Source organism: Columba livia, chromosome 20, assembly GCF_036013475.1.
Source record: "Columba livia isolate bColLiv1 breed racing homer chromosome 20, bColLiv1.pat.W.v2, whole genome shotgun sequence".
Taxonomy (NCBI): Eukaryota; Metazoa; Chordata; class Aves; order Columbiformes; family Columbidae; genus Columba; species Columba livia.
In genome coordinates this window covers 2,605,613-2,618,834 of record NC_088621.1, presented here as the reverse complement: position 1 = coordinate 2,618,834, position 13,222 = coordinate 2,605,613, and the positions used below count along the sequence as shown (strand labels likewise).

The 13,222-nt window shown below is 42.4% G+C and overlaps 1 protein-coding gene across 1 annotated transcript; it reads right to left on the bottom strand.

Moving 5' to 3' along the window:
• Nucleotides 1-1,813: 1,813 nt before the first annotated feature.
• Nucleotides 1,814-10,619, bottom strand: RNFT1 (ring finger protein, transmembrane 1). Its single transcript, XM_065036286.1, has 9 exons — nucleotides 10,424-10,619; nucleotides 8,160-8,575; nucleotides 7,764-7,840; nucleotides 7,053-7,153; nucleotides 6,264-6,417; nucleotides 4,026-4,184; nucleotides 3,426-3,491; nucleotides 2,996-3,097; nucleotides 1,814-2,804 (listed from the first exon to the last, which is right to left on the bottom strand). The coding sequence occupies exons 1-9, from the start codon at nucleotides 10,522-10,524 to the stop codon at nucleotides 2,670-2,672; spliced, it is 1,311 nt and encodes a 436-aa protein (XP_064892358.1). The 5' UTR covers nucleotides 10,525-10,619; the 3' UTR covers nucleotides 1,814-2,669.
• Nucleotides 10,620-13,222: the final 2,603 nt, after the last annotated feature.

The following is a 13,222-nucleotide window of genomic DNA, read 5'->3' as shown; positions in this document are numbered from 1 at the left end:
GGAGAACATGTAATATTTGAGTCTAACTATCCATGGATGTTTACTTTGGGTCTGTTCTCCTTCTAGTATCAAATCCCAACCTTCTTCACTGTTAATCCAAAAATGCATCAAGCACCGAGGGACACTGCTGCTGTTCTTAGGACAGACGCTTTGTTTCCAAGAAATCCTGTCTCTACAGCTGGATAATTGCTGTTTCATTTTCCTAGTTTAGAGGGAAGCCCTTTGTCCCAAGGGTAAAGAGGAGACGTTATTAAGAACAACGCAAATTATTAAATATTGTTCCTGCAGATCCTTGATGATATATACTGTGTGCAATTCCTATGTATGAACTTTTACAGATTGTTCTCTTCTAGATTAACGTGCCTTTGTGGCCGTCTTCAAGAAACAAACCTGAGCTGCCTTAGTAGAAATAAAGGTAATCTCTATTCTAGTTTTCAACTTTCATAGTTTACTGGAACTAAATATATTCAACTGCTGAATAAGATGGATGTGAATAGCAATTAAATGCAAATTTAAACATCCGAGTGACCTATTTTTTTAAAGGAAATAGGTAGGCCCTAAGTAAAACTGTGGATCTAAATCATTGTATTTCCTGGCAGCTTTGAAGGGAAAGGGAGGGTTGGAGGAATTCCACCTGAAGCAGCTGACAGATGCTGGTTCTGCTGGCTCTGGCTTACCAAGGGCTGGACCTTCACCTGCATTCTTGGGCTCTGAAAAAGTGGCTGTTTACTGCCATTTGTCACCCTTTTGTCTGTTCTGTCCCCTGCAGAGCCAGATGTGCTGGGTGTCTGTGTGTGGGAAGGGGCAGGTACCCTGGCCTGAGGGGCTGGAGAAAGAAGAGCTGCATCTTAATCGCACGATGCTGACGGGCGGATCAGGAGATGTCATGGATGTAAGTTACTCACTGTTTTTTTCAGCTTGTTCTGACTGCAGCGGGTACAGGCACAAGCTGTGGCTCTGGCCAAGCTCTGATTCTTCCCTGCCACGCTCTGGACTGCTCTAACACCATTCAGCTGCACGTTCTCCCAGCTAAGTACCTCACCTGCTGGGAAAGGCTTCCGTGAGAATCAGTCTCTTCTACTCCCATAAGGTACCAATTACAGACTTAGAAGCTTTTGCCTGATTTCTTTAAGCTGGAGGCTTTTTCCCCAGTCCTTCAGATACCACGGCGGAACAATTATAGGGCACATTTACTGTAAACTGCAGTAAACTTCAAACAAAAATACAATTAGCAAACGCACAGCATGCTAGAGCATAAACCCAGGTTGAACATGAAATGATGCCTCTGAGCTTGAATCTCCCCTCTTTAGATTTTGATTCAGAACAGTAAATTCTCTACACTCAGCTGTACCTTTAAGGGCACTCTCCTGTCAGGTGCTCTCAGCCCTATAAACCTGGCCATGTCAGCCGCAACGTGTAGCACTCAGTCACCCTGCCTGTGTGATTGCTACATCATTCATCAAGTAAGTGGTTAACTTTTTAATTCTGCTTTTTCCCTAATTTACAAGTTTCCTAAAGGTACTCAGTTCAGAAAAGCTGAAGTTAATGGCAACTCAGGTTAACTTTGCTGCAACAGAATAATTTGAGTGGGTTTTTTCAGCCTTATCTGAATAGCAAGGTGAAAAAAAGACGAGGAAAACAAGGTGCGATTTGTAGGTAAGTTAGCTCTATAATTAGCTTAAGGACTAGTCATGAATAAGTGGTAGCAGTTGGAGGTTTTTTGTTTTTCAGAGATTATCGTTCAACAGGAAAAGTACACCTAGCGGTGAGCTGTTGTCAGGTGTTTTCATATAAGTTACTACTGAAACAATGATGAATCTTGCCTCTTTATTCAACATGCACCAAACAAATAGATTGAAATGCATTTATTCTCTCTGATTTTTATGCATACTACAAATTGCAAATATAGTATAAAATAGATTCTCCCCTGTAAGAAAGTCTGGTTCCTGCTATGACAAAAATATAGTATTAAAGATTTGGTTTAAAAATACCAACTTTATAAAATGCTTTGTAAAAAACTAACATCAGTGGTTGGTTTATGTATTAAGCCAAAGATCCATTAGGAGTCTACAAGAACCTGAAGGGGAAACGTCTTATTCCTGTGGCTTGTCTCCAGGTACAGTGAGAAATAGTTGCTATTACAGACACATGAATAAGAAGCTAATTTCTCCAATCCATTGGGCCAGCATTAAAGAAACTTTAATGCCAAGTGTGACAAGTAGCTCTAGTTCTCACTGTAGCCCAGAGTATAAAATTTGCTTATAATCTTAGTAAAATTGGTAGGTTGACCTTTCAGGTTAAGTCATGTTAGAAGGATAAATACAACTTAGACTTAGTACAGTCTGGAACTCTGTTAAAGTTTTAAACAAAATATTGAATTAAGAAGCTGCTGCAAGAAGTAACGCAGCATTTTTCAAGGACTGGATTATTTCCTGCAGGAATCACAAGAGAAGCAATGCTGGCTTTTCTGCATTCATTCGGAAAACTTACTTTTTGTGCTTAAGAAGGTCAAGTTAACATTTTCCGCACTGTTTTAAATACTGAACATTTCATAGAAGCTTGATATCTAGAATTTAGAAACTCATTCCTTGTGCCACCTACAATTTAATCTGCAGTAAACTGAAAAACTTTAGCTTGGACAAACTGTAAACCGAGTTGTTTGACACGCTTTAGAAAATCTGTAGATGCATAGATGTAGCTCCATCCTTCCACTTGTTAACATGGTCTGAAATAACAGTTCTGCAGAGTGGACACGTTTTTTCTCTATTAAACCATAAAGAGATGCATTCTTCACAAAATGTGTGCTGTAATGAAAAGAATGAGAACTTAGAGCTTTTAAGCTCTTCCATTCATAAGACGGTATACTATTTGCATAGCCTGAACTCTAAAATAATCAAAGACACACGCTCTCTAGTCTAACTTCATGTAATTTTGTTTATCAGGTCTTTAAATTATTCGGAAGTTTGCAAAAAATAATTGTGATGATGTGTATTACCTGACAGAGAAGCAGAATAGGCTTCTGAAATTCAGCTTGGCAGATTGAACAAATATCATCCGACTCAGAACACTGTCTCTTGCTAGCTGGCACCCCATAGTTCTGGAAAACAAGATATTTTTGGCAGATATTAGTTTCTGGGGGGCATTGGGGAAGCCAAAACAAAACACAAGAAGTCTAGGATGGAAAGGAATTGGGAATAAGGGCTGTTACGTCAGGGTTTTTTGGTGTTGTTCACATGACAGATAATCACGTAGTCAAGGAATTCAGACAGTGAGATGGGAGAAGTATGCAGGGTTTACTTTAAAAATGCAGTTGTCTCTTGCTAGAACAATACAAAGTAATAGAGGAATGAGGTATTTAAAAAAAAGATAAGTATTTTCATGGAAATTTGGCTTATTGTTTTGTATGAAGATAATTCAGTACTTACTGGTCGTGTGCAAAATATCCGTAAGACCTGCCTGAAGTTCCCCAGTTGTCCAAAAAAACTCAAAAGCTGAAACGGGAAAGAAAACCTAAGTTATGCGTAGTATTTTTCTCTGTAAACTTAAAAGCTTCCAAGTTTTTGTGCAGATTCCAGCACTAGAAGTCTCACTGCAAGGTTGATGTTGGCAGGAACATAAGCCAAGCTGTAGTTCAGACTGTGACCCTATTTTAGTTGCTTAAAATGTAACCAAACTAAGAACTTGGCCTGAAGTTTTTTTCCCAGTGTGTCTGTTCTTTAAAATAGTGCTGAGGTTCTGAAATGCACTCGAGTGCAAATATACCAGCATTATTAGCATGTATGCAATAGTCTTTAGACTTGTAATTAAGATACCTTAGACTAGAAAGTATTTTTCATGTTCAAAGCTGAACGTTTACTGAGTGTGGTATCCTGGGGTGGGTTAGAAGGGGGTGGTCAGTAGGTCAGAGAGGTTCTCCTGCCCCTCTACTCTGCCCTGGTGAGACCACACCTGGAATATTGTGTCCAGTTGTGGCCAGTGATAATTACTGTAAAATAGTTGAAGAGGAGAATGTAAAGCTTACGTACTTTTAGGATGAGGTAGAGAAGGCCCAGCAATATCCCAAGGGTCGATGTTTGCCCGCTGTCCGGCTCCCCATAGCCAATAAGAAAACGGAACCAAACTGGTATGGGGACAAACATACGGTAATACTGGCAGAGTTCTTCTAACAGCATGTACCAGTAGCCCTAAGCAAGACATGCAAAGGAATCGCTCAAGATTAAAAACACAAAGGATTTTTTAAATATAGGTAAAAGATGCATTGTTATTTTTTGTGTAATGTCCTCTCATGATACCTTGAAACAACTAAACACGGAGCCTGAAGAAGAGTGACGACCAGATGATGAGTCTCACCGCAACTCTACCAATAACAGTAACACAATTGATTGCTGTACTGCAGAAAATCGAATTATTAGGCTAAAACAGGATGGCTTTGTCAGATGCCTGCTTACTTAACAATGCTATCAGACTTAATTTCATAAGCATTATAAAAGAAAATAGAAGTTACATGAAAAAGGAAAGTAAGACAAATTTGGTTGTGTACATCAGCTTGTCATAAGCAGAGTTGTGTCCTGCATTCAGGAAATAAAATATGAGAGTAAGCCCCATTCTTTTATTATCAAACATAAATTACAAATTATTTTCCTGAAAAGATAAAACCTACCAATACATCCTGTTCAAACGCTGTCAGGTACAAACTCTACATGTTCTTTCTTTTTTTTTTTTTTTTGTTTTAAACAGTACTAGGATTTGCTATCTTGACATAAAATGTAATTGTTTTTTGCATGTCTCGCCTTGGGAAGCAGATAAAAATAGATACCAAACCAACCAGTGTAGTCTTCTATCAAAATTCGTGGTCAATTCGTGATCAATGAGGTGGAGTCCAGTTGGAGGCCTGTATCTAGTGCAGTGCCTCAGGGGTCAGTAGGGGGGCCTGTGTTATTCAGTGTATTCATCAATGATTTGGACGAGGGAATGGAGTGCACTATCAGCAAGGTGGCTGATGACACCAAGCTGGGAGGAGTGGCTGACACTGGAAGCTGTGCTGCCATCAGAGACCTGGACAGGCTGGAGAGTTGGGCAGGGAAAATTTTAATGAAATGTAACAAGGGCAAGTGTAGAATCTTGTATCTGGGCAGGAACAACCCCAGGTTCCAGTATCAGTTGGGGAATGACCTGTTAGAGAGCAGCATAAGGGAAAGGGACCTGGGGGTCCCGGGGACAGCAGGATGACCATGAGCCAGCACTGGGCCCTTGTGGCCAGGAAGGCCAATGGTACCTGGGGTGGGTTAGAAGGGGGTGGTCAGTAGGTCAGAGAGGTTCTCCTGCCCCTCTGCTCTGCCCTGGGGAGACCACACCTGGAATATTGTGTCCAGTTGTGGCCCCTCAGTTCCAGCAGGACAGGGAACTGCTGGAGAGAGTCCAGCGCAGGGCAACAAAGATGCTGAAGGGAGTGGAGCATCTCCCGTGTGAGGAAAGGCTGAGGGAGCTGGGGCTCTGGAGCTGGACAAGAGGAGACTGAGGGGTGACCTCATTCATGTTTACAGATATCTAAAGGGTGAGTGTCAGGAGGATGGAGCCAGGCTCTTCTCGGTGACAACCAATGATAGGACAAGGGGTAATGGGTTCAAACTGGAACACAAAAGGTTCCACTTAAATTTGAGAAGAAACTTCTTCTCAGTGAGGGTGGCAGAGCCTGGCCCAGGCTGCCCAGGGGGGTTGTGGAGTCTCCTTCTGTGCAGACATTCCAACCCGCCTGGACACCTTCCTGTGTAACCTCATCTGGGTGTTCCTGCTCCATGGGGGGATTGCACTGGATGAGCTTTGAGGTCCCTTCCAATCCCTGACATTCTGTGAGAAAATACAGCTGTTTGCCTGCACAGTCTGAAAATCCTCCCATGTCAGTTACTGTTGAGCACATAAAAAAATTCACCATGCATCAGCTGCTCCATGCGAACTGCCCGTATACACATTCTTACGTTGCAGCAAATGAAAGGTTTCTTCATTCTCCCCCTTAGAGACAGAAATAAACCCATTTATCCGATGACATAATACAAGCAATTGTTTCAGCTCAGACTGTAAGCCTTCCTTGGCACCCAGCAGGGAAGAATGTGAAATCTACAGGGTTTTGTCACCCACAGTGTAGTGGTGGATCATATACAGACTTTTAAGGAAAAATAATTTTCTCAGGGTAGAATTTAATAATGAGCTAATTTTACCATAAAACATTCTTTATACGGAAGCAAAAGTATAGCTTGTTTCCTTACCTTGGATTTAAAGGACATCATAAAAGCAGGCACCAAGAGAATCAAGCACTTGAAGCCCATGAAGAGGAATTTCAGAATAAAGTCTGTGACTCCCACAATCCAAAGTACCTCCCAGAAGTTCATAAAATCCACAGTAGGATTTAAGAAGATTAAGCTACCAAAAGAAGTATTAGAAGTTAGTGGAGCACCCTATTTAGAGGAAAGCATAACTAGAGATTATCGTGGCAGGTTTCATTAGAAAAGGAAACCTGGTTTATGCAGTGGAAGAATATTTGCTGAGAAAATGAACTCTTTATGGTAAATTGATCATTTTTATGATCCCTGACAACCTTTGCATTTTGGAACCCTCTTTCCTGTATCTTCACCACAACCCCTATCCTCTAGAGTCACCTTGCTTTCTCATTTAGCAACACCACCTTTGACTGATCCACAGCCAAGACTGGAGCTACAGAAAATAATAAACTGGTGACATAATGTCCAGAGCCCCAGAATGCCACAGTCAGTGTTCCCAAGGCAAGGTGGCACGGTCAGAGCCAGGAATCCAACCCAGCTCTGCTCCCCACAGTACAGGAGTAACGTTAACTTGAGTATGAGGCCTCATCTTGCAAACTCCAGCATCCTGTTTTTAAGGACAGCACCTGTTCAGTTTGGCACAAGAGGAGTAATAAAAATGAAAGGGAAACCAGGGCCACAACTAAAGAAAACCAGCAGCTACCCATGTAAAGCGTTCCCAGTTAATATTTAATTTTGCGTAATTTATGGTGCAAGTAGGGATTTTCCTCTACTTACCTGTAATACAGTGACTGAGAATGAAAGGTGTAATAGAGGAGGAGAGATGATCCAGTCAGGTATACGAGTAACCAAGCACATTGCAGCTTGGAGCACCGCTCCTGCAAGATAACCGTAAAGATATATTATAGCTTTTATCTCAGTGTCAGTGCCTTAAATATATCTCCAAAGCACTAAGTCTGTTGCAACTGAGCAGAGTTTTAGCACTAGAAGATTTTATCTCGGTGGTTTTAGGCCAAATAAAATAGGATAATTCAATGGAAAGGTAAAGCTGTAATTTTAGAGTTTTCAATATAACAGTTTCTATGTGTATCAAGGGTTTTTTCTAAAAACACAACCAAAACCCACCCCACTCTGAAGAAACAACAGTTTTTCCTTTGGGAATGAACATAGACAGCTGCAAGTTCAAACTGTCAACTGCTATTGGATTCTACAAATATAATGAAGAAGTTCTTCCATCACTTCAAAACTTTTATCACTTGAAGCTATTTCAATATTCAAAGTCAGAGGAGGAAAAACACCTTTTTGAATTTTCCAAACCTTATCTGAGCAGCTCTACACTGTACAGAAGCATTAAGACTTCCCTCTTGATACCCTGACACCTAATATTATTAGGTAAGTAAAACTATTTCTGTTCATATTTCTTTCAAAAGTTGATGGATAAAGGTCTTGGTTAACTTACAGAATTTTGTTGCTTTGGGTGATACTTACTCTTAGAAAAACCTGATTTACTATGCTTTTGTTTGCATACATATAAGTTGTTAGCAGCCCAATTCCAACAGAAATGCCTATTAGGAAAAAAGGGTCAGTTATACACAAGAAAATAAAATATTTACCAAACTGGGTTAAAAAAACCCGCCACTTCTAATGTCTTGTAATTACAATTAATAGCTCGGACTATCAAGGCAGAAAAATTAAGCACATTGTACATACACCAGCAAAGGAAACAGAAGCCACTGAAATGTGGTTTAGAAAATATCTCTGATTAATAAAGCAAATAAAAATAAAGCTAAAAATAAATAGAATTATATTTCAGGCAGGGTTATTAGTATATTTACTTGGGGGGGAGGGATCTGTTCTCTCAGACCTTATTGTGTTATACTGTACCAATTATATGCTGCATGATCAGTTTGACACACAGAATCACGATATACGGCAGACTTTTGTGCAGCCATCGGAGCAGGTATTTGAGCTCGGACAGGGAGCTGCTGCCGTGTTCCTCCAACTCCGGAGCGGAATCCTCGAGCGCCCTTGCTTCTCCCTGGGCATGTCCGTGTGAGTGACTTTGGAAACCTGCCCGGGAGTGCCCGGCACCCGCGTTTTCTCTGGCTTCTCCCACCGTAGAGTTCAGCTGGATGCGAACATCGCTCTGATGGCACGAGCTCTCTCCTGACAACCTCGCTGCGTGGGCGCTCTGAGAAGAGGAAGAGTCGTCCCCGCTCCCTTGGACGTTGTGGAGATGGCCGTAGCTTGGTTGCATGGTGGGATTTTTTTTCTGGTCCAGATTCTTGCTACTGTGTCTCCTATGGGATATCACAAGTCACAGTTGGACGAAAAGTATAACTAGTTCGGGGGAAAAATAAAGATTAAGAATGGCAAAGTAAAGATCCTCTTTGGGACAGATACTGGCTTTGTTCTGAAAGCTGGCGTGCTGGGTTTGCACCCTGCCTCCGTCGGGCAACTTTCTGTGTGCCGTACTAAATTACTTCCTTTCATTCCCATGCAGATTTGCTGGCCTGCAGTGAACCCGCCTGCCTTAGCAAAATCTAAAGTTGCTTCAGTGCAACTCAGAACAGCAAAAGCTCCTGAACAAGGAGCCCAACACTAACTTGTGCAGAAGAGATCTCGGAAGTGCTGCATAATTACACAAAAATAGTAACAGCAGTAGGCCAAAGAAGGAGCAACAATGACGGGAAGGAAGCAAAGTGCACATTTACATGCACCCATGAACCGGGGAGCATTTGTTCAGACAAGTCGAGTCAAAAGCCAGTGCATGCTCAAAACTGAGAGCCATTATGAGATTAATGAGATTATCCTGTCTAGGTAAGTGAGCAGAACCAGTTTAGTCCATTTTGTAAGAAGTACTTAAAAGAACCTGGACCATATGGTCTGGGTGAAAAAAGAAACGCAGCCAGGAAGCTGTAATCAAACAGCAGGACCCAAATACGTTTTTATTTCTTTCCTCTGACATCTTTCTGTTGTGTTCCCCGGGCAGTTTTTCACTTCTCTATCAGTCTTTGCATTGGTCAAATAGCGTTAAATCTATTTCTCTGGACTGGTGTGACGTGAGAGGAATTATTTTGGAGAATGCTTTGAAGCCAGGTTTGCCACAATGCTTGTCACTATCAAATAATATTATTGAAATATTGTGAATCCTGTTATAATCCTTTTTCGATAATTCAAAGTCTTCCAGATTCCCCTTTGAAATTATTTTTTCCAAAGCACAGTGTATACACACAGCTAGTTTCACTGCGGATACAAAAAGGTTAAAGCAAAATTGGTGTTGCCCTGCAACAAGTTCTTAATATATTTGCACAAACCTAGAATTCTTTAGCCTTTAAAAGGGAGATGCGATGAGATCCGAAGAGTAAATTGCATGAATTTAAACAATATCTGAATAGGGGAACTCACTGCTGCTTAGACGTGCTGCTGCTGCTACTACTACTATATTTTTGTTGGCCCAAGATTACATCACACCTCAGCCAAAATTCGTGTTCTGTAGTTTTATGCACACGAGTAAAGCAAATAAACTGGAGACAGTATTAACTTATGTGAGCGGTGTTAGTCTGTGTGTCTGCAGGATCAGGCTACGAATGCTGTTTCTTAAAACATTAGGACTCATTAGGACTCTTCAGTTAGTGTTTTAGGGCCCGCTTCTGCAAAAACTGACACTTTGGTGTTTAAAAAGAAGTGATCCCACTGTTGGAGTAGGACAGGTTCCCTCTGCCGAACGAACTTTCAAATAACTAAGTTATTAGACGCGATTTCAAAGCATAAGAAATCCGCGCGCAGCTGCCGGCTTCCAGAACCTCTTTCCCGCTAATGAGATAGAATAAGATCTTGGATAAAAGCTCTTTTTTTCCTCGAACGTTCCTCTTCTCCCGGTTGTGCCTCCCACCGCACCCGGGGAGGCGGTTTCCCGGCTGTGCCGCTCCCGCCGGGCCGCGCCGGCCTCCCCCGCTCCCCGCACCGGCCCCTGGGGGCGGGTCAGCGCCGGGGGTCCCGCCGGCCTCCACAGAAGCCCCGGTGCAGGGCGGCAGTGACCCCGGAGCCGCGTCCGCGCTTCCTTCCCCCCACACACACACCCCGCCCGGGGCTCTGAGGGAAGCGGCCGCCGGGAGCCCCTTTCCCGCCCTCCCCGCGCCCGGTACCTCATCAGGCGGTCGGCGCCCCCCGCCCGCCGGGGCTGCCCAGGCCGCTCGCCGCCTCCATTGCCGAGGCCGAGTGGGTGGGGAGGAAGAGGAGGAGCCATAAAGAGAGGAGGAGGAGGAGGAGGAAGGCCCTGAGCTGGGCGTTGCTCCGGCAACGAGCGGCCGGTTGGGGCCTTCGCCCCGCCGGGGACGGTCCCGTGTGGGGCGGTGAGGGGGGAAATCACCTCAGCGCCGGGGACCTAACGGGGTGGGGGGGGGTAGCGGTTCTTGTTGCTTTTATTTAAAGCCTCAATTAAAATTAATCTGCGACAGCAATAATAACGAAGGAAATTAATAAATATGTTAAAATATATATAAGTGTATATACATATTGCAGTATTGTTGCTTCTCGGTGGCGATTAGTGCTCACCACAGCGAAGTCCTGCTGGCTGGAAATTGGCTTTGCCTCCTAGGAGACCTGAGGAAAATGCTGCCCTAGTTAATGCTGCTCTAGCTCTTAGGAGAAGCTTAAAATTAAATAGATACAGGGTTTTCTTTCAAAATGTGCTCTTGAATAAATTAGTTTGCATCCAGAAATGGCATCTGTTTTCCTTGGCTCAGATGTTTTTCTCAAAGTGTTTAGGTATGCAGCTCACACAGAAACCAGTGCCTAATATCTGAGCAGTTCTAAAAAACAGTCCTGCGTTGTTTTGAATTAAAATAGGAATACTGTTTTAATTCAAAATTTTGAATACAGAAACGCTGTGGGGTCAGTAACCCTGGGAGAGGGAAGGGACAAACACTTAGACATCAGATCTCATGAGAGGAAAAACTAAGTGTTTAAAAGTCCTAAGTGGTGTTTAGTAACACAAACCATCTAACCTTAAACCTTCTCTTTTCTACTTGAGGAAGAAGCTGAAAATGCTGGACACATCTCCATTCCTGCTGGAGGTACGTTAAGGAGACATCTGCAGCAATTTGGTCTGCTTGTAGGATAGGTTTGGAGTCTGCATCTTGAATTTTTTGACTGGAAATTTCAGGCCTTTTCCTCTGTATTCCACTTGGCCCGTGGCTGGTATGTTGGAGGAAATGTGGGCTAGAAAATGCCTAAGTATTAAGCAAACCCTCAAACCTGCTGTTGCTGTAGGCCCTCTGAACTAAGATGACCTTCTAATTTGCATAGTACTTCTGTCTAATTATCTCAATACTGCTTAGTAGCAGCACCAATGCAGATATCAGATGCTCAGCTGGAAGCACTGTAAAAATTATATAGCTATGTCCCCATCTTTCCAAGGATAACACAAAACTATTGTGTTTGACTTACGCTGTGCCATATTGTTCATTCTCTTGCTCTTCGCTCCGTTAGTCATCCACATACTGTTTGGATTATGAAGGACAATGTGAAAAATCTTAATTTAATTCTCGAATCAGGAAAAGCAATTATAACTCTTTTATTTTTAAATAGTACTTTATGGTTGGAAATTATGCATGCCTTCTGTACATTGCTTGGAACTGTATAAATATAAAAGCCTCATTCAGCTGTGTCTTTTTTATGATTATAAAATGCATTAAAGTACAAATGTAGTTTTAAATCAAAGTTGTTCTCAAACTACTTCTCATTGTTATATGCACTGGAAATACAAAATTAATGCATGACAGCTTGTTAATCAATAATGTTTGCTCATGCAGGTCACCTGCTGATTTATCTCCGATTCACAGCTCATTCGAAGGTATGTAACTCTTCAGTGATGTTATTTAACAGGTACGTTTTCATGGTGCTGTTAATGACCTCTGGATTTAGTAACTACTGACACAAGAAAGATTTCAGAATTCCTCCTAATTAACTGTAATGTCACTATTTTTCATCAGAAGGTGTGGAAGGAACAGGTCCTTTACAATTAGGTGTACAGCATACGTCTTTAGTGAAACTTAAAGGAACTGATCTCGGATATGTGGAAAGGAGACATGATAAAAATTTGTTTTCTTGCAGGAGTCTGTAAAATAGCAGAATGTCCTGAATATTCAAAGGCTTTATTGTTTGTCTTCACTCTACACAAAATGTTGGTTGATTATGGAAGACTTTTGTAAAATTAAGAGGGTTTAGTTTAAATTGATTGAAGGATTTGAAAGTCTTGCCGAGAGGCTCAAATAACCCTTAAAATTTGAAGGCTTCCTGGGCTTTGAATGCTCAATCTTTTAAAAACTAGCTCCTGCAATTATACAACCATTACTTCAGGTTTAATTTGAGCACAAGAAAACAGCTCCTGTGCTCCCATATTTAAGGCACTGAGGAACAGAGACTGGTTTTGAAAAGTCTTTACTGGAGTGAAGTGGTGGGGGATTTTAACTTCCCTGATGTTTGCTGGAAGGACTGCTCGGCCAGCCACAGTCTAGGAGGTTCCTCCAGCGCCTTGACGAGAACTTTCTGATGCAAAGGGTGGAGGAGCCGACTAGAAGAGGTGCACTGCTGGACCTCATCCTCACTAACAAGGAGGGGCTGGTTGAAGCGGTAAAGGTTGAGGGCTGCCTTGGTTGCAGCGATCATGAGATGGTGGAGTTCAGGATCTCCTGTGGCAGGAACAGGATAGCAAACAGAATTGCAACCCTGGATTTCAGCAGGGCAAACTTTGGTGTTTTCAGGCAATTGCTGGGGGAAATCCCATGGTCAAGGCTGCTTGAGGGTAAAGGGGCCCAAGATAGTTGGTTAGTGTTCAGGGACTGTTTCTACCAGGCACAAGATCAGAGCATCCCTACACGTAGGAAGTCAAGGAAGGGAGCCAGGAGACCTGCGTGGTTAAACAGGGAACTGCTGGGGATGCT